Here is a 24555-nt window from a genome sequence, read left to right as displayed (position 1 = left end):
GATTTTCTCTGGGCTATGCTCTACTTGTAGTTGGGCCCTGAAATCATTTGATAGTTGTCATAAAGCTTCAAGGGTTCGATCAGTCAACGTGTGACCTTTAAAAAATGGCCTCGGATGGAAAACCGCCAATGAAGTCGGCATCTATACTGATACCAAAACTTCTCAATCGCACTCAAACATCTTTGTAGTGCTCACATTGATCCGGCTCCAGCTCCGCCGGTTCACGACGCAGTCCCAGAACGTCATGGGCCAGTAGACATGATAGAGCCACCACGCCGGCAACGGATCCCACAGCTCAAAGGTGCCGTCCTTCCAGAACAGCACGTGCTCGACAAACGTCGTTACAGACCGCCAGTACGCCGCAATCGACATCCGGAAGAGAAGCACCCTCGCCGTGGGCAGCAGCAGCAGCGTGAAGAGGTCGTGCCCAATCCAGTAGTACTTGGCCGGCCTCCTCGGCGACACCACATCCGTCTCCGAACTACCCCTAGAGGCTCCCGTCTCGTCCAGGACGCTCAGGTACTGCTCTACCATGTCTGGAGTCTCTCCAAACAGCGCAACAGCGGTATGCGCCCGCGGGTTACACTCGATCGGATACAGCTTCAGCTGCTCAGGCCTACATTCGTCCGCCGCCGCCGCAGCAACGTCCTCATCGCTCACCATGAAATCGAAACTTAGGTGGCCCGTATACGCATCCCCAAACGACGCGGCCTGCTTCCGCGTAAACTCGAGCATCGCCCTCGACAGCGGCGACGCGGCGGGCAGCGCGACGTAGTGCATCAGCAGCTCCGCCGAGCGGCACGCCACAAACGCCCTCACCTCCCCGCGGACCACGAGCGCGTGCGTGCAGAACTCGTCGCCGTCGATGTACTCCTGCAGCAGCCAGGGCTCCTTGTCCGACAGGCCGAGCCACTCGAGGTTGTAGACGTGGTCGTACGTCTGCTTCTCCGTCGGCAGCGGCAGCAGCGTCATGTCGCCGCGGCCGCGGTCGTTGACGCCCACCGACTTTGCGATGAAGCGCGGCGGCGGCTTCCTGTTGTTCTTTGCGGTGGTTTCGGACTCGGCGTCGTAGGACAGACCCCCCGACGCCTCTTCCAGCGCGGCCAGCATCTCGTGGCGGCTCGTGACGAGGTACGACTCTGGCACGCGCAGGCCCGTCTCCCGCGTGTGATCCATGAAGGAATCTTTCTCGTGCAGGATCCGGGTGCGCGCGACGTCGGGCTGCACGGCACGGCACCGCGTGCGGGCCTCGACGACCTCCTTGACGACGCCATCCTCGACGGCGGAACCGACGCCCGAGCAGCTGACCCAGAGGTCGACTTTTTCCCGCTCCACGATCCGCAGCACCGAGTCGAGGTACGGGTCGGCGCCGCCTCCGGCTCGGCCGGGCTTCTGGAGGACGTGGTAGGCGGCGAGGGCGGCGGACCGGCTGCCGCAGGCATGGGGGGAGAAGTCAGCGCCTACGACACGGTGGCCGGCTTGGTGGAACAGTCGTGCGAGGGTGAGGCCCTTTGTCATACCGACGCCGGTGACGAGGATGGTGCGGCGCTGCTGTTGTTGGCGGTCCGTGGCGGCGGCGGGGTCGAAGGCCGGGCTGGGACGCAGGAAGCGCTGCCACGCATAGCTTAGGGCGAGGATGGTCGTGGTTAAGGGGACGAAGGCAATGCTGATGGCAATGAGGACCAGGTCCTTGAGGATCTGGCCAAAAGGGTCGGCCGAGGCGGCTTTCATGGCCGCGGTAGTGCCCGGTTGTCCCTTAAAATGAATTGTTGCTTCACTAGAAGGTGATTGGATCAGAAGAAGAGGGGAGTTGTAAGTAGGTAAGTAGCTAGGACCGAAGATGAGACGACGAGTCCGCTGTGTGGCACCGTCGCGGGTTTGGAAGAGCAAGCAATGACATCCAATTGGGATGGGAAAACCAGTTCGGTCGGACAGATGAAGATGGGTTTAGAAAGGGATGAAACAACCTTTCCACGCTGTGTGTCCCAATCTTCGTCCCAGGATACACGGTGGGCTGAGGAATGCGCAATTGGAAAGAAGTGTGGTAGGTACGAAGCTTCTCTGTCTCTTAACACAAATACCCACACGCGTACGCGGGCATAGATATCATGATGACCTTCTTCCCGAAGACTCCGACGCACCGCCCACTTGGGTTGTTAAGAGTATACTTACGTCATGGACTACTGCAGTGATTGGCGCGCGCGCGCACACAACTTTACCTACCTTAACCCCCTCGCCTCGTCGTACCTTGCCTTAGGTAAAATACGCGCCAGAGTGATGTCTCACTGCGTCGAATTATTGGCATGTTGTGTGAGCAACGGGAGCTTCAGCTCCGACTTCCAACCAGAAGGGCCCGGAAGGGGGGAGGGTGGGGGATGAGATGTCGCAAGCTCTAAGAGCTATTTCGAAAAGTCAATGAGTGGGGGCTCTGTTGTCTTTGGGGATTTTCCCTTGGCTGGGAATACGCGCGTTGTGTATCATAGTGAAGCTGTGGCTTGACTGAGAGCGTCGGACAGAGTTCTGGCTTTGCAGGTTGGCTGGTGTTAATGTGCGGTAGGAGATGGGAGGATGCGCGGATCATTGACTGCCTCTGCAGGGATATTTGGAGTCAGAACCCCACAGAAACTTGGGGAGCCAAGACTTCACCCCATCTTCGCATATAATGCTTATTTACATATTCGTTCTCCTTAGCATGATGGGATCGAATATGCTCATCAGCGAGACGAACTGGTTTCGATCGACTGCACGGAGTAGTGCGAGCTTCAATACCATCCTTCAAGCAAGTTCCTTACTAACGTAGGATGGAAGTAGATGCTAAGGGAAAAAGGATGAACTGACAAGCCATCATGCAAAGAAAAAGGGCACACGAGCCTGAATACCTTACAAACCATCCTGACGTAGAACCAGTCACTCTGATTGTGAAGGTCTCATCCCTAATACAGCAAAAAAAGCTTTGCCTGACAGGAACAAGGGGGGAAACACAAACCCGTGATGGTCTCCAATTTCAATTTCCCCCGCATAACAAACCACCAAAAACCAACCAACCGATCACCCCCCGAACGATCTCCCGCGGGCAATTTAAAGCGGAAGCGATCAGCATTGCGCCAGAAATAATTTTCTTTCGCATACTACCAGTTCACAGCCCCCCCCAGCGAACGAGCTAACGAACCAACGGATGATCGTTCCGGGAGATCTCCTTTTTTGACTCTCTAGAGTTTGCATCAACTCCAATTTAAACTCCTACGCCGATACCACCGTGGAGACACCCCTTGACGCTTAGTCCTTCTAGAATGTCTCCTTTAATCGATGGAAGGCCTAGCTCGAGATAATTCTCCTGCTGTTGTGGATCCAGTGAGGGCGACCATCTGTTTGGGTGAAGTCATGAGTCTCGCAGAACTGGTGATCATCAAATCGTGTATGTATGTGGTGGAAGATCATGTAGTATTGTTTCTAACACGTCTGTGCCCCAGTATGCTCGCTTGCTCCTGTGCAAGCCTAGCCAAACGACTATCCAAAACGAAACTATGGTATCATTACTCATTAGAGTCATTATTAACAATAAGCAAAACCCTCCTGTGCGCCGCCCGAGCTGGCCTTGTCTTTGCTCAGCTTGGGGCATCAAAGGAGTGTCCGTGTGTTCTGAGGGGTATCCCGTTCTTGGTCAAGTCTAATCCATTCGTTGCCGTTGTTTCCCTGCGCCCAATTAGAAAGAAGGAGTGTGTTGCAGAGCGGCCATATGAAGTAAAGCAAAATTTCCAACGCCTGCCCGATGATGATGATGATGTTGATCCAAAGGTCTGAGAACAATTGATCTCTCAAAAGAAGTCTCGCTCACGCGACAGCAACGGCGGCAACGATGGAGTCGAGTGCCGAGCTGTGAGTCGGCCCGGAAACCCCTTGCGCTGGGCCCGACCAGACGACACCCATCTTGCCAGCCGAGTCGCGGTTGGCGTTCCAGTTGCTGTCGGCGTTCTTGGTGATGAAGGTCTTGAAGTCGTTGTTGGGCGCCGCCTCTTGCAGGTATCGCAGGTTGCGAACAAAGATGCCCTTGAACTGGTTGCCGTCAGAGCCGCAGTTGGGCTCGCACGTGTCGTGCAGGATGCCGTTGTCGTCGGCCAGCTGCTTAATAGCCGCCTTGGCAATGTTGGTGGCGTCTGTCAGGACCGACTTGTCGCCATTAGCCTTGCTGAGCTCGACGAGACCGCCAAGGACGACACCTTGATTGTAGGACCAGACGTTGGCGCCGTTGTTCTTGCAGTTGCCGTCCAGGCCGTCATTGATGGTGCCCTGGGCGTTGATCATGCCGGTGGCCTTGAACCAGGTCCACTGATCAGTCGCGATCTTGACGTAGCTGGCCTTATCGCCCGAGATGCGGTTGGCCAGCGAGGCGGCGACGCTGAGGTAGAGCTCATTGGCGATGGCGTTGACATACTTGCGGTCCTTGCTCCAGTAGATGCCGCCATTGCAGTTGGTATTACCGCCGGTCTTCATATCGGCAAAGATGCGCACGGCCATGTCGAGGTAGTCTTGGTTCTGGGTAACATCGTAGGCGCGGATCAGACCGAGCGCCCACCAGCCCTCGTCGTCATAAAACTCGTTGATAAAGTTGGGAAAGCCCTGAGCGCTCATTTGGCGACCTTCGATAGGCAGCGGCACTTCGCGCTTGGTGATGGCGTATGAGGTTGTGACAAGACCAGCCGCATTGATAGATTTGGAAGCTGATGCTGTGGCCTTCTGAGCCTGGTTGAATGTGTTCATGAGGATGCCTCCGATGTTGAGCTCGTTAGCAGCATCCCGGTTCAGGTTGGCGAAGTCGGCGAGGGTGGTAAAGGCGTTGGCGCTGTTCCACCAGGCGTTGTCCCAAAGACCAGAGCCAACGTCATACCAGGTCGTCTCGAGCGTGCGGATGGCGGCAACGGCATTATTGGTGTATGAGGCGACGTCTGCTCTCTGGGCAATGGGACGAGTGGACATGAGAAAGACTGCCCGGGCTGCGAGCCCTCCAACGTTGGCGACCATGTTGATGATTATTAAGTATAAGGAGTTGAGTAAAGAGGCGGGACAATTCGTCTGGTCTTCTCTGCTCGAGGTGAAGAAGTGAGAGGAGTAGTGGAGGAGGATATATGTATTAGCTGCGATGGCGAGGGCAAGGAGAGGCCGCTTTCGGTAGAGAATGGCCGGGATGTTAAATATATCAGGAGCGGGCGAGGATTCCGGTCCATGTGCCCCTTGTCCAGGTTTCCTCCGAACTGGTGGACCGGCACAGCAGTAATGGAGGTGGTGGGAAGAAGGCGGGTACGGACAAGGCGATGAGGAGGGACGGTAATGCTGATCCTGGACGGCAATCTTGGTAGCAGGGCTCTGAGAAAGTGGAAAGCTGGGGCGGAAGTGGCAGCAGCAGTAATGGAAGCATGAAGATGATGGGTTGGAAGAAGCGGAGATGTCGTCAAGGTCAAGATCAGCGTCAAGGTGGGATGACGAGGAAGAGGAAGGAAAGAATACATGTAAGCTGGAGCTGGCGCAGGCGCGGCTTTTGCCAACGTCCTGATCTGCGATGACAGCGCCATGATCCTCTTTGCGTGTGTCTTTACTCGCAGCCTGGAAACAAGCACAAAACAAAACAAGGCTTCATCTGATGTTGGGATCAGGAGCTGCCTTCTCGTCGAGCCAGCACATCGCACGCGGCTGCGCCCTGACAGGGGCTACCCGGCAAAGAGGTACGAAGATCACAGTCAGGGGTCAGACTGTGGTGGCCAGTTGGTGTATCTGGGAGGAGAAGGAGGAAGAACCAAGGAGCATGGGATGAGATGATGACCAGAGAGGCAAAGCGCAAAGAATCGAAAGTACCAAGTAGCCGTACTCAGTAGCAAAGGGCAAAGGATAGAAGAGCAAACTTGGAGTACGGATAGCAAAAGGGGCAAGACAAGGCAAGGGCGTTTGAACAGCGGTTCCTTGGAGAGCGAGCGGGTCGGTAAGCGCTGTCGTTCATTGGAAGAGATTCGAACAGGACGAGGGTCTACCGCCAGCTCGGAGACTCTTTGGGAGTCTTGGTTGCTTGGGAGTCGTTGGAGTCTTTTGGGGATGGGGAGCTTGAGAGCTGAATGTGTAAAGGTGACTGGCGGTAGATGGTGTTTCAGACAAGATTGTACGTTATGCTGTGTTGGCGGGCGGCGCGAGACCGCACCAACTGCATCTGTGGTACGAGGTACTTTAGAAGGTAAGGTAGGTAAGGTAGGTACCTGGTGGTTTGTCCCATCCTGGGCATGCTCGAGGTAAGGTAGGTACACTACCTTAGGTAGGTTCCTAAGGTACAGCTCTGGACCGCTTATCGGGCGATAAGGCACTTGTGATGAACCTTGAACCCGAACCCATCGAGCCAGCGCCTGAGCAGTGAGCAGTGAGACTGTGAGACTGTCACACTCACAGCGGCGCCAAGTTCCACCGCCCAGGAACCAGAGATCGGTATCCGGGCCTTCCATTAGCCACGGGTGCTATGACCAGGGGCTTAAAGGGTGTTGCAAGCCCCATGTCCCCCTCTGTCTTGGGTCTCTTGGCTGGGACAACTAGGACTGGTCCCCGGGCAGGAGGGATACCCTGGTATCCGCAGCCCCTAATTGGGAAAATCTGCACATCGCGCACCGCCACGTGCGGGTCTTTCCTTAGTTTCCTCCTCCATTCCTCCTTCGTCTGGTCCTCCAGAGATACCTGAAGCTCCTGGTGTAAGAGGGGGACGTATACCTTTTTTTTTCTTCCCTCTTCTTCCTTCCATCAGGTAGTTCTCTGCGCCTTTACCCTATGGTGGTACGCCTTGCTTTCCGCCCTCATAGAGTTGTACTTCGATATGCAATAGGCAGCTCAATCTGACCAGGAACACCTAAGAAAGCTACGGAATCCCAAAGGATGCTGATCCGCAAATATCTGAGGCATCTATTCTAGCATGGTCAAGGTAACATCCACAGAGACCCCTCATGATGAGGTCGCACGTTACACTTGCCCACCAACAAGCTCCGACTGCTGTGATTCATTCCCATGATCCAGACTCGCATTCCAGATCTGCGCTTTATTGTCATGTCTGTTCACTCACTCCGAGTCATCCTTTCGGTCATTGCACAACATCGCAGCCTCGGGACCAATCCGTTCGCCTCATGGATGCACCAACATCAAATCGTTCACCAACAGCTATTGCTCCGCTGACGTAGCCGAGCAGGAGGGATCATCAAGCTTGTGGACGATGAATGGGCTCCAGACTCAGATGACAGTCCGATTCAGACCGACTATTGACAAAAGTCCGCGAACCTTGTCCTCCCATGCGCATGACTGCGGCGTGCAGTCAAATATTGGCAAAATCATGGTCACAGAGTACGGCCCGTCATCCAAGACTGACCAAGAACCATTCAAGAACTCCAGACCCTGGCGTCGACGTCTCCAATTCGTCGCTTGACAGCTTATTTCCCACGGCAGCGGCGCAGAGGCTGATCCTCAATGCAGTGGAGCGCCATGGAAAATTCTTTACCAAGTATCCGTACCTTCCTTCTCCTGAATGTCGACTGGCGAGACGGGGAACCAGGGCTCGCTTTGTTTCGAGGAGCTCAACAAGATTACCTCGACATGCAGAACACCAGAGACATGCCAGCAAAGACACCAGAGGCATCAGTGCCACCCTGGTCCCGGGGGGTGGCTGACGACCCGAGCTGACAGCGGGGATGGAGGGGCAGTTCTCGCATTCCCATTGCCGGGGACCACCTCGCACCACGAGCTTGCCCGCAACCTGCAGGTGATGTCGAACCTGGAGCTTTGGATGGCAACAGCCATGACATTTTTCTTCTTCTTTTTTGGCATCAGAACAGTCTCTCTTCTTCTCTTTGCGACAACAAAGCTACGATTTTTCGAATCAGCATGCTCGACGTGGCAGGGTCGCAGCAAGGGCGGCCAAGTGACCTTGTGCAGAACAAGAGCGATGCTACGATGAGGGAAGATCGCGAATCAGCCTCGATGGAGCCGTGACCTTGCTCAATGCTCTGGCGATCACTTTGATTTCAGCATTCGAACATGAGAGGTCACACCGACATTCAGCGCGGCCCGCCGGAGCCTGCGACCCAAAGGTGAGTCTCTTGGATGGATCGATGTCAATCAGCTATCATCCTTCAAGCAGAAAAAGTGCTGCCTAACCTAGGTTCTCACCGTAGGCAGCGATGACGAGACGGTGATACCGCGGTTGTTGATACTATTCTCGTCATCTGCCCAAAGTTCTTTGGGCAAGGGATTTAGCGGGCACGAATCGATCATCAGAAGAATGATCTTTGGTCAGAGACAACATATGCAGTATCACGCCGCATCAGCCTTGCTCAACGCAGCTGGACGATCATTCACTCATTCTGGAGAGCCTAAGAACTAGCCAGGGACATACACAGCATCGCTCCAAAGTCTCTTCTAGATAACTGCGTGCAGATGGGCAGCCCTACCGACCGTCATATTGGGCGTACAGACTACAGCTTCTTTCCAGCCCGGCGATCTTTTGCCGGCAAAGGCCTAGTGAGCCCGCCTCTTCTGCCACCCAACCTTGAATTTGATGCATATCGAGCACCAGCTCGCCGTTGCACGGCATATTCTTAGCCTTGGCCGCGGCACTTACGTCGCGAAATCCTACGATTTGCCTGGCGCAGCCTGCCGTCTGCACTTACATGCAGATTTGGGGGGCCGGGTGGGGTGGGCAGTGCTAATGTCGTCTCTCTGGTACTTGAGCAATTGTATGGCCGGGTTACGCCCGGCCAAGACAAGAAACTACTACAGACCTCACGCAGTACGCTGTTTGGAGCATCAGATTCAGCTATTGGAAAAGATTCGGCAAAGGCGGCGTTTGACGAAACTCTTCGGTTCCGCAGGTGTCTGCGTTTCTCGGAGTATCATCCCTTTCACGGACTACGAGTCGGTTATCGGAATGTGACGTTTCCCAGGCCCTCTACGGAAGCTCATCCGGCCGAGAAACTAATTACCAAGCCCAGATATTGGTGCGACTTGAACACGGGCGCAACCCTCTGAGGGTGGTCTAACGTAGCTCTCCCGCGATGCAAGAAACGCCGCGAGTTCCAAACCGCCTTTGGAGCACGAACACGACTACTTGGCTTGGTTTGAGACTTTGTCCTCCTTCTTTTCCGTTGGGCAAATATTGATCTTTCTCATTCAAGAACATGCAGCACCACTTGGGATCATTTATGTCAGCCACCTTTGAACCAAGGACACACTGAACAGCCAACGTCAAAAAGTCTAGCGAAAAAAATATCATTGAGCAAGGTTCAACAGCTTTGAAACACCGATTTTTGGGTCGCACATAGCATACGATAATATTCTGTACTCCAATCGACAAAACTCCATCTCTTCGTACAGAATTTCCACTTCTATGCGACGCCCACGGTATGAACCAAATCGCAGGCCCAAACACGCCCCTGCCTCACACTCCTGGGCCTGGGACAGTAAACCACCGCAATCACCGCCAAATTTAAATTTTTTTTTTTTCACATTTCTCTAGTTTCTCTCACCTTGGGGGTTCTTCCGCGTACTCGTGGCTGCTTGCGGTCCGGGCCTTATCGCAAAACACGACGCTCCCACCTTTTACTTGACAGTCAACAGTGTCTTGAAACGAACCGTTTTACATCCGACCGCGCGGCGGGGCCTGGCCCCAAACCTGCACTCACCTCTTTTCGTCCCTACTCCGAATCAGACTCAGCCTCTTTTAATTCTTGCTCTTACCTGCGTTCGTTCAATGATTTCTCTAACCAGGACCCGGCTCTTCGGCACAGAGTCAAAGCTTCCATTTTACACTTTTTTCCCCTCCAAAATCGGACAGGAAAGGACGTGGGGAGCGGGGAAAGAAGAACAAAAAAGAGAGAGACGGTTGGCTGATGATTAAATGTTAAACTTTATTGATATCTTTTGATCTCGCCTCGCTTATTGCATCCACTGAAGGGCCATCCCATATTCAGACCTCAAAACGACGAATTCACTTGATCTCCAACCGCAGCGCATCATACTGCACGTAAATAGCAGGCGTAAGCACGGCGCTCTCGTAATTCGTCGCGCCGTACGGCAAGCTCAGAACGATCTCGTTCTCGCCCGCCTTCAACAGCTTCGAGTCAAAGACGAACTTGTTGGCGACGTTGTAGCATACCACCGCCGAACGCACCGCGCACGAGCTGCTCTGGTAATACGGAATCACCCACGGCTCCAGGTCTTTGCCGTTGACGTTGACGGTGTATTTCAGGTTCGAGTGCGGCTCGCTCGCGTTAAAGACATCCGTGTTGCCCGCGGCCGTCTTGGCGCCCGCGAGCTGCACAGTAAAAGTGCCGTACCGCTTCTGCTTCACGGCCGCCTCGTCGAGGTCGAAGACGAGGGTCCAGTTGTTGACGTTGCCGTCGCCGAGGTAGAGGTCCGGGCGGAGGGAGTTTCCTTTGCCGCCGAACGCCGCCCAGTGCACGTAGTTCAAGTCCTGCGCGACGTCGTCCTCGCCGACGCGGAAGCGGACGCCATCGGGGAACTCGGTGGGGAAGTCGTAGCGCGCCCAGTAGATGCGGTATTCTTCCGGCGTGCGGGGTTTGGTGGTGTCGCGCGCGAAGCCGTGGCGGTATTCGCCCGAGGACTTGTCGGGGGTGCCGATGCGGAAGACTTCTGTGCCGGACGTCTCCTCGCGCCAGCGCGCGTGGGTGGTGTCGATTTTACCCGCCACGATCTTGACGTCGTCCTTGATGTATTGGCCAAAGATGCCGTCGCCGTATATTGTGAGGCGGTAGGTCCCCTCCTTGACGCGCGGGATCGTGGCGTAGCCTTGGGCGTCGATGTCGGTCCAGTACTGGTATGCTTTGGTGTCGAATACGTTGTCCTGGAAGTCGACGCCGTTCTGCGCCAGCACGGCGATGGGTTTCGTCACGCCCTCGGGGAGATCGACGTGCAGCTTCCAGGTAGTGCGCTGTGTGGTAGGGACATAGTTGGGGACGAGGTGGGCAATGTCGTCGTAAAAGTCCGCGTTCCACGTCGGGTCGGCGAGCTTGGCGGCGTCGGCGTGGAGGTCGAGGATGGAGGTACCCGCGGGGCCCTTGTTGAAGTGGTAGTACTGCGGGCCAAACGTGCGGTCGAAGCCGTTTGTGATGTTGGGCGTCTGGTCGCCGTGGTGGTTGGACGAGATGTAGTTGTAGACGATGCCGTCGACCGTCAAGTCCGAGTGCAAGGGCCCGCCAAAGTAGGTGTCGCGCGTGTTGAAGACCATCCAGGCGCCGAACGCGGAGCCGTCGGCCGTCTTGGAGCCGTCGGCGAACATGCCGTAGGCGTCGACATCGCGCCAGGTGTCTTGGAAGGTGTATTTCGTGAACCAGTCGGCTTCCTGTTGGACGTAGGGGTCTTGGGGCGTGTTGCCTAGGTACCACGTCGCGTCCTGGACGACGACCTGCTGCGCCACGGCGTCCTTTGACGGGAGGGGCGCGTACTGCGTCGGGTTGGTGAGGAGGTGCGTCCACATGGGATCGTTGGGGCGGAATAGAGTCCTCAGCTCCTGGAGGTTTCGCAAAAAGGGTGCCGTCTCGTTGTGGTAGGCGACGCGGCTGAACATGTGGAGGCCCGTCTCGCCGTCGCGGAGGAACCAGTACTGCTCGAGGACCTGGCCCGTCGAGGCGTAGGTGTCTGACATTTTGACGCCGCCGTAGGCGACGCCGGCGGAGTCGGTGCCGGAGTAGAGCTGGAACGTGGGTTTCACGGTGCCCGGTGTCCAGAAGCCCTGAGGGGTGCAGTAGCAGTCTAGGTAGGGCCCTTGGCCGGTCGCGCCGGAGGCGGTGCCGAGGAGGTTTACGCCGTCGAGGGTGAGTTCCACGACGGCGCCGCCGGGCTTGGAGACGGCGGCGTAGAGGCGGTCGTTTGCGATGATGAGGCGGTTGGAGGTCTCTGTCGCGTTAAGGGCTGCCGTTGCCCCGGTCGCGAGGGTGAGGGCAGCGCCTAGGGCGGCGCCGCGGCGGAGGGAGGAGACGCGCATCTTGTGGTCGTTTGGAAGTCTCACGAGGCTTGTAGATACAGTAGAGACGCTCGATCGACGATGATAGGAGACAGGAGAACCGGCGATTAGGGCTTCGTTCGACTTGATGTTCTCGTCGGAACTTCTACTCTTCGCTTGCCTAGCCCAGCAAAGAAGAGGAGACCGAGGATGGGGTCAGCATGAGAGAGAAGATGATGCTTCGCCTTTTTATGACCGCAGGCTAATCTCCCGAGGCACCCCGTTCATGACGGGGCCGGCCCTGTTGGGCGTGTCGTTGGTGTGGAGGAGGGAGGATCTCGGGCATCTCATCTCCGGAATTTGTTTATTTCTCTTGGGGGAGAGAGGATACCACCCCATGACTCCCCAGCGACATATTTAGGCTGGTAGGCACTCCCCACAGGTTGCAGGGTTACTTTAGGTTGGGATGTATCCATCCGTATCCGAACGATGGGGGGCTACGGATCGTCGGATGGATATGCAGAGTTTGGCAGATAGCGAAGCTGGATAAGCAAGTCAGCAAGAGGGAGAGACCGAGAGAGAGATGCGGGGTAGGCCGTGCCGTCTTTTGTCTGGCGTACCTGAGAAGCATGGAAACGCAGAGTCCATGGCCAACTATTTTGACATGCAAGGACGACCATGTCTGCGTGGAGAAATTGAGGTCCGGACTGGCGGACGAATGACATGGCCCAATTCTTTTTCAAAGTCTGGGGTAGGTAAATTACCTTCATGTCATTTGGACCTTCTCCGCACGAACATCTAAGTATTTTCCCCAGACCACCCGCAAAAGCCCCATCCCCCTCCTCCTCCTCCTCCTCCGCCGATCCCCACCTGTACTTCGGTGCCCTCTTCGCCGAGGCGAGCCGGGCCCAAGGCGGGCCAAGGAACCTCAAGATTGGCAAGACTTTGAGACTAGCAAGTCACCGCCCACGGCCAAGGAAATGGGACTTTGAATTTCATGATTCAGGAGAATTCTTTTCCTTTTCGTCTGCAGGAACGTAGCTACTGACCTGCCTGCCTCTGTCTCATGGTCGAGAAGCTGAGGTGAACAGTGAGCCCGTGGAAGGATCGCCCCATTCCCCTTTCCCCCAGCGTTGCGGCCGGCTTGCCGTGCGTTCAGGTTGTGTCGGTGTAACAACGCGTCGAGGGACAATGGTGTGTCCCGCCATTCGGTTCCCCGGTATAATTTCCCACGTATTGGGGTCCTCCCCCCCCCGTGGGGATGTTGATCAATACCTTGGCGGAACCGGATGACCGGGTTCGTTCGTTCGTTACGCAGTATTCCCGAAGAGAGTGCGAGCCGTAAAAGTTTCGATGATACCTGGAGGAATTGGTTCGGCTTGGAGTTGCCGGGTTCATGCGAATCTGTGTGTCACGGTGGTATTGGGAGCAACCCACTTGGGTATTTAGCTACCTGCTTACTTGTGATGTGTAGATAGATTGATTGCCCGGCTTCCCATTACTACACTCTTCTGGCTCGTATCAGCCTATGACTGGAGAGCGAGAGTAGTGGAGAGACCGATTGATGAACAGGGAGAGAGAAAATCGAGAAGCAGGTTGCTCCTAGGTACCGTTTGGTGGGTATTAAGATCGATTCATCCATCTCGCCAGACGATTGATCCTCTCTTACACGGAATGGCGTCTTTCCTCCTTTTTCTCATGACGAGCACCTAATGACACACCTCATGATCGCCAAGTCCCAGATATTTTCCACAACATAATAACGAATAAATAACAAACGCTTTTTGTGCCCGTTTCCTAACTCTCTCTCTCCTCTCTCTCTCTCTCTCTCTCTCTCTCTCTCTCTCTCTCTCTCTCTTTACGTCCTAGGGCTCCGCAAGAACCCAACAACACCGCTACAGTACCCAACAAGATCGTCCAGCCGCCCGGCCTCCCGCGCCTGTAGCGTCTTCCACTCGCCCAGCGCCTCTAGCAGCTCCGCGTCGGCCATGACGAGGTCAGAGTGCAGGCGCAAAAACACAGTCATCCAGGCCTGGACCAGCTCGTAGTCGCGGCGGGCCGCGAGGCGGCTCGTCAGCGCGCGGATGAAGTTGAGGAGGCCGCCGTCCTCGGGCGAGAGGGAGCGGAGCTCGAGGTCTGCCGTCGAGGGGGAGAGGGATTTGAGGTGGGTGATGAACTCGTCGACTAGTTTACATGTTAGCTTCTTTCTGTTCCGTCTGGAAGACGAGATGGTTAACTGGAAAAAAAAAACCAAAAGAACTGAAAACTTACAGTCTCCTGAGGCCGCGCCGTCGTCCAGCTTGCTCGTAAAGGCTTCCTGCATGCGACCGCGCTCGAGCTTGGTAATGCGGGACTTTGCCTCCGTCGCGGCATCGGCTTCGGGTGCCACGGCGCCTTCAATGAGCGACTGCTGCTGCGGCTGCTTTCCGGCGCCAACAGAGGGCAGGAAGAAGGGCGCCTTCTCGGGGGCCTTGGGGGCCTCGGTCGGCTTGTTGCGCTGCTTGATCAGGTCCAGGTGGAGCAGCGTCTGCCAGCGGCTCTTGGGGACCAGGGACAGCGTCGTCAGCTCGGCGCTGAGCTGATCGACCGTCGGCGCGACGACGGTCTCGTCCTCCGCGTCCGCGTCGCCGTCCTCGGTAAAGGCCGCCTCCAGCAGGCCCTCGTTGCCTTCGCCGGACGTCGTGGGTCCCGTGAGCAGCGCGGCCTCCTTGTCCGAGATTTGCCGCGTCGGGACGTGCGTGAAGAGGGATTTGTTGGTCCAGATGGCGACGCCGAGCTCGTTCTCGATCGTGGCGGCGAGATACTCGCCCGAGGAGGACATGGCCAGCGCAGTGCAGGGCTTCTCGAGGCGGATGGCATCGATGAGGTGGCTGGTAGGCAGGTCCCATATTCTGACGACGCAGTCCTGTGAAGCGGCGATGATCCAGCGGCCGTCGTTAGAGAAGCAAAAGTCGTTGATGGTGCCCTGACAGCCCCAGAACTCTCTGATTGTCCTCTTCGTTTCCAGGTCGACGACGCGGACCGAGTTGTCGTTGCAGGTGAAGGCCATGAGGTCGTTTGCGGCGTGGTAGCGGCACCCGGTGATGGCGGCCATTGGCGCCCAGTTGATCTGGTGCACGAGGTTGCCCGTGACGAAATCCCAGAACTTGATCTTACCATCCAGGGAGCACGTGATGACGTTCTTGTTCATCGAGTCCACCACAATACCCGTTACTGCCTTCGTGTGCCTTCCCGTGCCGGGTGCAAAGCCACTGCTCTTCTCGGTGTGAAGCTGCACAACATCGTCGGCCTGCTTTAGCTGCTGAATCTTCAGCGCTCTCGCTTGGGCAGGGGTGAGCTTGGACGGGAAGCGCTGGCGGTGAATGCCGGATTGCAAGTTGTACATATCGATGCTGCCCTCTACGGAACCGACTAGAGCAAAAGTACCGCAGGGACTGATGGCGATGGTAGAGACAAAAGAACCGTCGCCCGTGGGGAATGCCCACCGACCGGCTCTCTTGCGACCCCAAAACCATGTACGCGCCCAAGCGTCATCCTTGTGTGCTGTCACGACGCTCTCCCACCCGGTCGAGCCACTGACTTCGGCATCGAGCTTCTTCTTGTTCTCTCTGTGCTTCTGCCATATGGGCTGGTTGCCGGGCAAGGCGCCGATACCACCGTCGCGGTTGAGAGAGCTGGCGATACAGGTAATCTCGGGGGCCTTGAGGTCTTCCAGAGTCGTCGTAGGGCCCCTGGCCATCGCCTTTGCAGAAAGAATACCAGTCTTCTTTGCCATCTTGCGAATGTTTCCTTGGCTGAGCTCGGTGCTCTGGCCATCGCGTCGCATACTCCATCCCCAAAGACTACGATCCTGACCACCACTGAGGAGCCACTTGTTGCCTGCACCGGCACCATCAAAGTCGGAGGGGAGGAATTCCAAGCACTTGACGGGCGCGGCATGGCCGCTGCGCTGGTGCAAGATACGCGGGATGGCGGAGAAGGGAGTCTCATCAAAGATCCACGTCTTGAGCGCGTTGTCCCGTCCACTGGTGACAACAACAGGCTGGCCTGACAGGAACTCGATCTTGCTGATTCCTCCTCGTACCAACGGACCGTCGCCTGACGGGGGGTTGTGCGCACTCCTCAGAACACCCATGACCCTGCCTCCATTGTTTAGGTCCCAGAACGTGACGTCTCCTGTAGCGGCGGTTGCGGTTGCCATGACACCGTCTTTGCGGCCATCATGGCCTGCTCCCATGCCGTCGGATCGGAAAGAGATGGAAGTGACGGGTTCATCGTCGTGGCCAGCCTTGAGTTGGATAATTGGCTTATCAGTCAGGATGTTCTGGATCACCAGGTTGCCGTTTGCATAGGCAATGGCAAGAAGTGACAAGGCTGTGGTGGGCTGCATGCAGGTGACGGCACCGCAGTCGGGGGTCGGGGGGAGGATGGTGTAGATGAGTTTGCCGGTGCTGACGTTCCAGATTTCGACCCAACCGTCCTTGCGACCGACAAAGATCTTGTTGAGGTAGGTGGGCATGTTGGTGACGCCGCCCGTGATCTCGTTGGCGCCGGACTTGCCAGCCATGGTGTAGAGTGTGGTGTAGTGCTCCAGGGTGGCCGACTTCCAAACCTCGAGTCTCGTCACAGCGCATCCAACGATCCAGGAGCCGAAGATGAGGATCTGCTGGATAGGTTCGTTGAGGTCTTCGGGGAGCTCGAGCTCCTCAACCTTCTTTCCACGCTTGAATGCCCAGAGGCCTTGCTTCTCACCCTTCCTGGCGTCGCCCCATGCGGCGAAGACCTTGTCCTTCCATGCGAGCGTCGTGGTGATGTCGGCTGGGGTCTGGGGACGAGTGACGAAGACCAGGTTGAGACCTCTCTTTAAATCGTAGGTCTGAAGGGCTCTTCCGACGGATGTCGTGATTTGAAAAGTCGTCTTTCCAAGGGGAATCGAAGTGAAGGGGACGTTTGTGGGGGAGACGAGGCCGACAGTCTGGGAGAAGCATTGGCATTAGTAGGAGAAGTCCTGGATCATCAGTATTCAAAAGACATACTCGGAAAGGCGCAAAGATGCGCGAGGATTTACGTGTGGCCGTGGCAGGCTTGGAGGCGACAGTAAGCTTCTGTCGCTTGACCAGAGGCCCTTCTTGCTCCGAGTGAGGCATTGTGGCGAGCATGTGGACTTGACGGACTCGAACACCTTTTCCGGGATGCGGTTCGTTCAACGCCGCTGAGGGACTGTCTATCGAGTCGTCACCCGAGATTTTTTTTCCAATCTTTTCGAACGGACCTGCCTTATCTTATCGCATATGTAGATTTACCGGGCTTTAGCCGGCAGGTCATTTTGGCCCCGCCATTGACGATTGAGGGGCACGGGGCAAGTTCAATTGGAGTCATCTGATTGGTTCTGGATCTCCTCCTGCGAATATCTCAAAACGGCTGACTTATCCCTCGACAAAAATCATGGAATGCTTTTTCGGGAAGATGATCATTCATCACTTTTGTTGTGAAGGGCGCCACGCAAACGACTATTTTTTTGACAAGGTCCTTCCAGCAAACTGTGGTTAGTATGAACCATTACACCTTCTTTCTCCTTTGGTTCTAGATCATTTCCATGGGGATTTGGACCTTGGATTGTATGGAGGAACATAAGGTATATTGGATGAAATCATGGCCATTACTTGGTACTGCAAGTTAATGTTGCGTGAGCCAGCAGTACATACCTTAGAGCCTAAAACTTTTCATCCAGTCTTTGGATTTGGGACAACCTTATCGTGCATGCACGGCAGAGGGGTGGGAAACTAAGAAGGCGCCATTGATTGAGGCTCGAGGTGTCGAAAGCTGCATCCAGCTTCATGATTCGCCGGAATCCTCCAGCTTGACACCGTTAGTGAGCAAGTCCAGCTGTCAAGCGCTGGCTGCATGAGAAAACTACACAGTACCTGAGCAATTCAAGGTCTCGGTTGGTGTTGCTAGCCCCCCTTCTTTTTAACCCGTCAGCTGTCTGTGTGCCCGCCTCCAACGTCATCCTTGTTTCTGCCACGCCTGCGTCTAGAACGTTTTTTGATACTTCCACTCAATCGGTCAACCCCCCTCCCCCTTCCCTCGTTGCATTCTCTCGAGTACCATGTCTTGGCTTGTGGGATTTCTAGAAAGTCCTTCTGCTGCAGTGTGAGCTGCTCTCGCTTGTGCCTCCCGCCGCCGACCTGCCACTTTTGTCTCACGGCACGCAGATGCATCATCACGCTCGCGGCAATAATTAGGCATTGGTGGTCTCGCAATCGCTTTTCGGCGCGAGAACACGGGAACAGCACTGCCTCTTTCATGAAGTACTGTACACAGTAGTGTAGGGAGAAAATAAGACAGGGACAGGGCTCTGTCGTCTGTTACGATTGCTTGCCATTCTCTAACCTCGGTCGTCCAATGGGAAGGCCACGCATAAGGTACTGGACGCCCACGTTCTGGCGTCGCTTCTTCATCTGCGCTGCCATCTACATAGAAGGTACCTTGCCCAATAATAACCTTTTTCGTCTGGATGCAACAGCGAGCCCTCAACTCCAACTACTCCAAACTCCAAATTTCTCGCCGTAGACTTCACGTCACTCAAGAAACCCAAAAAAAGAAGTCTGCCGCTTTCTCTCGTCTGGCGGAAACCCCTCACCTTCCATCCTGCCCGTCTTGCACACTTTACCTTGAGAGGTTCAGATCCAGCACTTTGATCGCTGGGTCGCTGTATTCCTACCTTGCTCGCCCTTCGATTCTTGCAACCAAGGTACGAATACAGTACGAACCAACCAGAGAACAAAGCAACAAAGCAAACAAGAAAAGAAAAAAAAAACTGCAAGGTTGTAGCGTCTACGGTCCAGGTCCAGCAAACGTCGAGTCAGCAGCCGCCCCTCCAATACCTTCCATCTGATCAGTGCGCGTCTAAAAGGTCTTTCCATCGCCTCTGGGCGCATCTGGCAACATGGACCGACCGAATTTTAACACTCGACGATCCGTAGATAGTGCACGCTCGGCCACCGCTACCACTCCTGCTTCCCCTGCCGCTGCTACTGCCGCCGCGCCTCCTTCTCCCCTCAACCCGCACTCTTCCCAAACTTCGTCATCCTCTTCCCACTCGACAGTAAACACCTCTGCTCCTACCGACGTTCCTCTGCGATCGAGGCCAGGACGCTCCGTCTCCCATTCCCTCAATCTATCCTCTTCTGCCAGCAGGAAGAGCCGACATGCCGAGCCTGGAACGACCGACGCCCACTCTGCCTCTGCTAGCCTTTCCATGCCCCCGCCCTCTTCGATTCCTCTAAAGAGCCCTCGAACTTCACTTTGCCGCACGCGCCGAGAATCCAATAACTCGCTCGAAGCCTGGAGCGATTCCGCCTTGCAGTTTGCCGACGTCGACGAGGTCGATAATACCCCACGCCTCATGTCTGGGTCTAGCCAGCAAGATTCCACCGCCCCCATATCGCCCCCTCCCCGAACCCGCCCTCACCTCCCGATCATCTTTTTCTTCCGAGTCCGACCTCAAGGACAAGCGCACATCCGTCTCCAGCATCTTTTCCGTCTACTCCCTGGCCTCGGCTCGCGGCGCCGCCCCAACTTCCGTCCCCGCCACCCAATCGTCTGCTGCTTCGACAAACGGCTCCGACGGTGGCCCTTCGCGCTCCGTTTCCGGCATCATGTCGTCAGGAAAACCCGTCACGAATGCCTCGCAACCCGGCGCCGAGCTCTCCAACGTCACTGTAACCACCTCTTCGAACGGTCAAAATGCCAACGCCGCCCCAGGTGGTCATCACCTGGCGCCCCGCGAGACCAATACCCATACCCACCACGAAGTAATCAAACGGCCTCCCCGGCCCGCACAGCCAACGCGATCCCGCAGCCGCAACAAGCGCAGGTTCAGCGGAAGCACTGGTGCAAGCAGCCACAGCCCCAGCAGCGATCGAGGACCCTACCACAACAAGGAGAAAGAAGAGGGTCAGTCTAGAGATACAAGCGCGCCTCGACAACGTGTACCGACAAGCTCTAATACACCTGCAGTCAAGCCAGCGCCTTGGGGTGTTATTGGAGTTTGCGCTTTGGATGTCAAGGCCCGCAGCAAGCCTAGCAGAAACATACTGAACCGACTCATTGCTAATCGCGAGTTCGATGTCGTTGTGTTTGGTGACAAGGTCATTTTGGACGAAGGTAAGCCGCCGTTTCGCTCAATGAAGAGAAGCAACCCAGATTTGAGCAACTTGAAAATACAGAAGCTGTATTACGTCGGAAATTTTTGCTAACCTTTTTTTGCGTAATGTAGAGGTCGAGAATTGGCCCATGTGGTGAGTAGTTAGGTTTTCTTATGTTTCGCTGACGGCTCGGTGAGCCAAAACAGCATAGCTCCTTTCTGCATCACCATTATTCCAACCCATGCATGACACTTCTCCTCTCTCACCGAACTCCCGCCATCTATAGGCATCCTTTCAAATCCCTTCTCTAGTCATCTGTAGTCACCGATGCTATTACAAAAGTCATTTTCTTGCGTACATGTACTAACAACTACCCCAGTGATTACCTCATCTCTTTCTACTCGGATGGCTTCCCCCTGGACAAGGCAATTGCCTACGTCAAGGCGAGGAAACCGTTCTGTGTCAACGATGTGCCGATGCAGAAGATCCTCTGGGATCGTCGTCTATGCCTCAATATCTTAGACGGTATTGGCGTAGCTACGCCGAAACGCATCGAGGTGAACCGTGATGGCGGACCCAAGCTTTTGACCGCAGACACTGCGAAGCATATCAAGGAGATTACCGGTATAACCTTGGACGCCGAAGATCTGGGTTACAACAGGCTTCCCCGCAAGGTCGAACTTCTCGATGACGGCGATATTCTCAGCGTCGACGGCGCTCTACTCAAAAAACCCTTTGTCGAGAAGCCTGTCAGCGGTGAAGATCACAACATTATCATCTACTTCCCCAAGTCTACCGGCGGTGGTGCTCGCCGGCTTTTTCGCAAAATCGGCAACAAGAGCTCCGAGTATGATCCAGACTTGAACATTCCTCGCGCTATTCTGGAACCAGAGAATAGTTACATTTACGAAAAGTTTATGAGAGTCGATAATGCCGAGGATGTCAAAGCCTACACCGTGGGGCCCAACTACTGCCACGCAGAGACACGAAAATCTCCAGTAGTCGATGGTGTCGTCAGACGAAACACGCACGGCAAGGAGCTGCGCTATGTTACGGCATTGGAGCCTGAAGAGAAGGAAATCGCGAGCAAGATTTCAACCTCTTTCGGCCAAAGAGTTTGCGGCTTCGACTTTCTACGGGCCGGCGGCAAGAGCTATGTCATCGACGTGAACGGTTGGAGTTTCGTCAAGGACAACGACGATTATTATGATCACTGTGCCAACATCCTCAAGGACGTCTTCGTCAAGGAGAGACTTCGCAGAGGCGGCGTCACCTCTCCCGTGCCATCACCTTCTCCCTCCGATATGACTGATCCATTGGCATCGCGCGGAAAGGAGAAGGAGGCTTCGCAACCTATTCCTGTACCACCGGCGCAGAACAAGTCCGTAACCAACATAGCAGCAGTTTCTGAGAAGCTGCCTCAGGAGCCGAAGCCCGTACCAGCGAGTGCACCACCTCAAAAGTCGGAGAGTACCCTCCCCTCTGCTGTCGCCAGTTCGTGTACCAGCCCTACCCTTCCTCCTCCACCTCCCCTAGTAGACCCTGCTGTGGCGAGCGTCCCTTCCACCGCGGGAACGGCGTCGGCCACTCCATCCGCCGCGCCTTCGCTGCAAGGGGAGGGCACTGCGCCTCCAGCAGAGGAGACTCCAGTGCCGCCGCCGCCACCGAAGCACTCTTGGAAACTCAAAGGGATTGTGTCCGTCATTCGACATGCTGATCGAACTCCGAAGCAAAAGTACAAGTTCACCTTCCATACAGCACCTTTTATCGAATTACTCAAGGGCCATCAGGAAGAGGTACTCCTCATAGGGGAGGCAGCTCTGGCCAGCGTACTGCAGGCCGTAGATGTTGCATTGAGAGCGGGCGTGGAAGACCGCGCCAAATTGAAATCGCTGCGCAACGTTCTCGTGAAGAAAGGCGGATGGGCCGGCACCAAGGTTCAAATCAAGCCAATGTTCCGAAAGAAGAAGACGGAAGAAGTCGCAGTATCGTCAGGCGATGAGCTTTCACAAGTCTTGAAAGAAGGCGTCGAAACGGACTTCGCAGAGAAACCGGATGATGGTGCCGCAAAGACGGAAAACTCTTCACCATCCAGAATGCCACCCAAGAGGCACGACTCTCTGTCTGGTATGACCATGTCCCGCATCACAGCAGCAGAGGAGAGCTTGGTTCTGGAGAAGCTTCAGCTCATTGTGAAATGGGGCGGTGAGCCAACGCATTCGGCACGCTATCAGGCCCAGGAACTGGGTGAGAACATGAGAAACGATTTCAACCTGCTTAACCGAGATGTCCTCGACGAGGTTCATGTCTTCAGCAGTTCTGAACGTCGCGTTACTACTAGTGCGCAGATTTGGGCTTCTGCTTTCCTGGATCGCAAAGACCTCCCTGAGGACTTCATCACTATCCGCAAGGATTTGCTCGACGACTCCAACGCTGCCAAGGACGAGATGGACAAGGTGAAGAAGAAGTTGAAGGGTCTTCTTCGCAAGGGTAACGAGCGACCTTCCCAATTCGCTTGGCCGGAAAAGATGCCCGAGCCTTCAGAGGTCCAGACGCGCGTTGTTCAACTCATGAACTTCCATCGTCGCGTGATGCACTACAACTACAGCAAGCTGCACAACGGTAGTGCCGTTGCTTCTTTGAATAACGCCATTGCCAACCCGGGCTCCGAGAAACCTGCAAGTGCCGAGGCATCAGGTTCGACAAGCTCCATGTCCTCCTCCCTGTCTCAGGCGAATGCGGTGAGCAACATCCAACCCAGATGGTGTTGTGGCGAGGATGCCGAGCTCTTCAGGGAACGCTGGGAGAAGCTTTTTGCGGAATTTTGCGACGGAGAAAAAGTCGATCCTAGCAAGATCTCCGAGCTCTACGACACGATGAAGTTCGATGCTCTGCATAACCGGCAGTTCTTGGAATGGGTATTCACACCGCCCAAAGCCATGCTGGAGGAGGAGTACGGTATCAAAGACAAGGAAAAGGACAAGGACAGCAAGGACGGCAGCAAAGAGACTAAGACTGCCGAGAAAACATCCGATGAGGGGAAGTCGTCGCAGGACTCCCGCGAGGAAAGACGGGATTTCTCGGGATCCAGCGATAAGGCAGACAAGAGCGAAGCCAGCAAGAGCTCGACGTCTGTGAGACGCATCTTCCGACGGCGGTCGTTCCTCAACGGTCTCCGACACGTCGAGGCAGCCCCGCCTGAACAGTACTTCCACCTCTACAAGAGCAACACTCAGACCAAGGCAAAGACTGATGCCAGGTTTGAGCCGTTGCGGGAATTGTACCAGCTTGCCAAGGTTCTATTCGACTTCATCTGCCCTCAAGAGTACGGTATCTCTGATGGGGAGAAGCTGGAGATTGGTCTTCTGACGTCGTTGCCGCTGCTCAAGGAGATTGTCCAGGATCTTGAAGAGATGCAAGCATCGAACGATGCCAAATCCTTCTTTTACTTTACTAAAGAGTCTCACATTTACACCCTGCTCAACTGTATCCTTGAAGGAGGGATCGAGACGAAGATCAAGAGAAGCACTATTCCCGAGCTTGACTATCTTTCGCAGATCTGCTTCGAGCTGTATGAATCGGAGACCAAGGCCCCTGCCGCCACACCCGACGGGGGCGAGGAGCAGACATTTGCCTACAGCATTAGAATCACCATTAGCCCCGGATGCCACGTCTTCGACCCGCTGGACGTCCAATTGGACAGCAAGCATTGCATCAGCTGCGCTCCACGACGCAGTCTGACCCCTCACGGCGATTGGATGCAAGTGATCCGCACTCTGAGGGCCAAGTTTAACCAGTAAGTTTCCCTCCACCAAGTGGCTTTGCTGTCTTTTGGGGTGTGATGCTAACGAGTGGTATTGCAGAGTCAAACTTCCCAAGACGTTCCTCGCCGTGAACTTGTCAGATCTCTTTTCCGTCGAGGACCATGAACGACGGGATAGTGACAGCGAGGGGCTCGAAATGAAGGGATTGCATCCTAAACCCAAGGTATCAGAGCAGCAAACCACTACCCAGTCAGAAGCCGAGAGCGGAACAGGAAAGGAGGAGCTTGTCTCAGCGGGCCAGGCTCTTGCATCAGCCTCGTCGGTCGTCATGGATGATGAGGAGGAGCCCGTTAGCCCGAGAACCAAGCCTGACGCTTCAAGCGAGACAATTTCCCAGGTAACAGCAGACTCTGCCGAGTGACCGACTCCACATACTTAGCTTAGGTCTTTGTAGTTATCGAGACAGGATCACAAAGATACGGAGGGAGATAAAAGATATGCGAGAAAAAACAACGGACTGCAGGCGAGAAACATAGCATGGATAGACTAGAGCGCATTGTTAGCAACGATAGCGGAAAATCAAACAGTATCATCCAGGATCTTGGCAAGGCACTGGCAATGAAGGCAAGACGATGTTGAGGTGCAACGTCATTTGAAGTTGTCGTCAGAA

General features: G+C 55.3%; 5 protein-coding genes across 5 annotated transcripts; 1 reads left to right on the top strand and 4 right to left on the bottom strand.

Moving 5' to 3' along the window:
- Window positions 1–162: 162 nt before the first annotated feature.
- N0V96_005975 (uncharacterized protein) lies at window positions 163–1731 on the bottom strand (the record flags this gene model as incomplete). The annotated part of the gene is made up of 1 exon (XM_053198578.1): window positions 163–1731. The coding sequence occupies one exon, from the start codon at window positions 1729–1731 to the stop codon at window positions 163–165; it is 1569 nt and encodes a 522-aa protein (XP_053043999.1).
- A 2100-nt stretch (window positions 1732–3831) lies between these two features.
- On the bottom strand, window positions 3832–5019 carry N0V96_005974 (uncharacterized protein; the record flags this gene model as incomplete). The annotated part of the gene is made up of 1 exon (XM_053198579.2): window positions 3832–5019. The coding sequence occupies one exon, from the start codon at window positions 5017–5019 to the stop codon at window positions 3832–3834; it is 1188 nt and encodes a 395-aa protein (XP_053044000.1).
- A 4978-nt stretch (window positions 5020–9997) lies between these two features.
- On the bottom strand, window positions 9998–12013 carry N0V96_005973 (uncharacterized protein; the record flags this gene model as incomplete). The annotated part of the gene is made up of 1 exon (XM_053198580.2): window positions 9998–12013. The coding sequence occupies one exon, from the start codon at window positions 12011–12013 to the stop codon at window positions 9998–10000; it is 2016 nt and encodes a 671-aa protein (XP_053044001.2).
- A 1816-nt stretch (window positions 12014–13829) lies between these two features.
- Window positions 13830–17130, bottom strand: UTP21 (rRNA-processing protein utp21; the record flags this gene model as incomplete). Its single annotated transcript, XM_053198581.2, has 3 exons — window positions 13830–14155; window positions 14243–16946; window positions 17008–17130. 3 exons carry the CDS (start codon window positions 17128–17130, stop codon window positions 13830–13832), a joined length of 3153 nt encoding a protein of 1050 aa, XP_053044002.2.
- Window positions 17131–18920: 1790 nt separating this feature from the next.
- On the top strand, window positions 18921–24306 carry VIP1 (inositol hexakisphosphate and diphosphoinositol-pentakisphosphate kinase; the record flags this gene model as incomplete). Its single annotated transcript, XM_065757541.1, has 6 exons — window positions 18921–19339; window positions 19398–19930; window positions 19994–20140; window positions 20253–20274; window positions 20501–23917; window positions 23985–24306. 6 exons carry the CDS (start codon window positions 18921–18923, stop codon window positions 24304–24306), a joined length of 4860 nt encoding a protein of 1619 aa, XP_065613884.1.
- Window positions 24307–24555: the final 249 nt, after the last annotated feature.

Source organism: Colletotrichum fioriniae (assembly GCF_027942845.1).
Source record: "Colletotrichum fioriniae strain IMI 355084 chromosome Unknown scaffold_6, whole genome shotgun sequence".
NCBI lineage: Eukaryota > Fungi > Ascomycota > Sordariomycetes > Glomerellales > Glomerellaceae > Colletotrichum > Colletotrichum fioriniae.
Note: the sequence above shows the minus strand (reverse complement) of the source record. Positions and strands in the feature narration are given on the sequence as shown.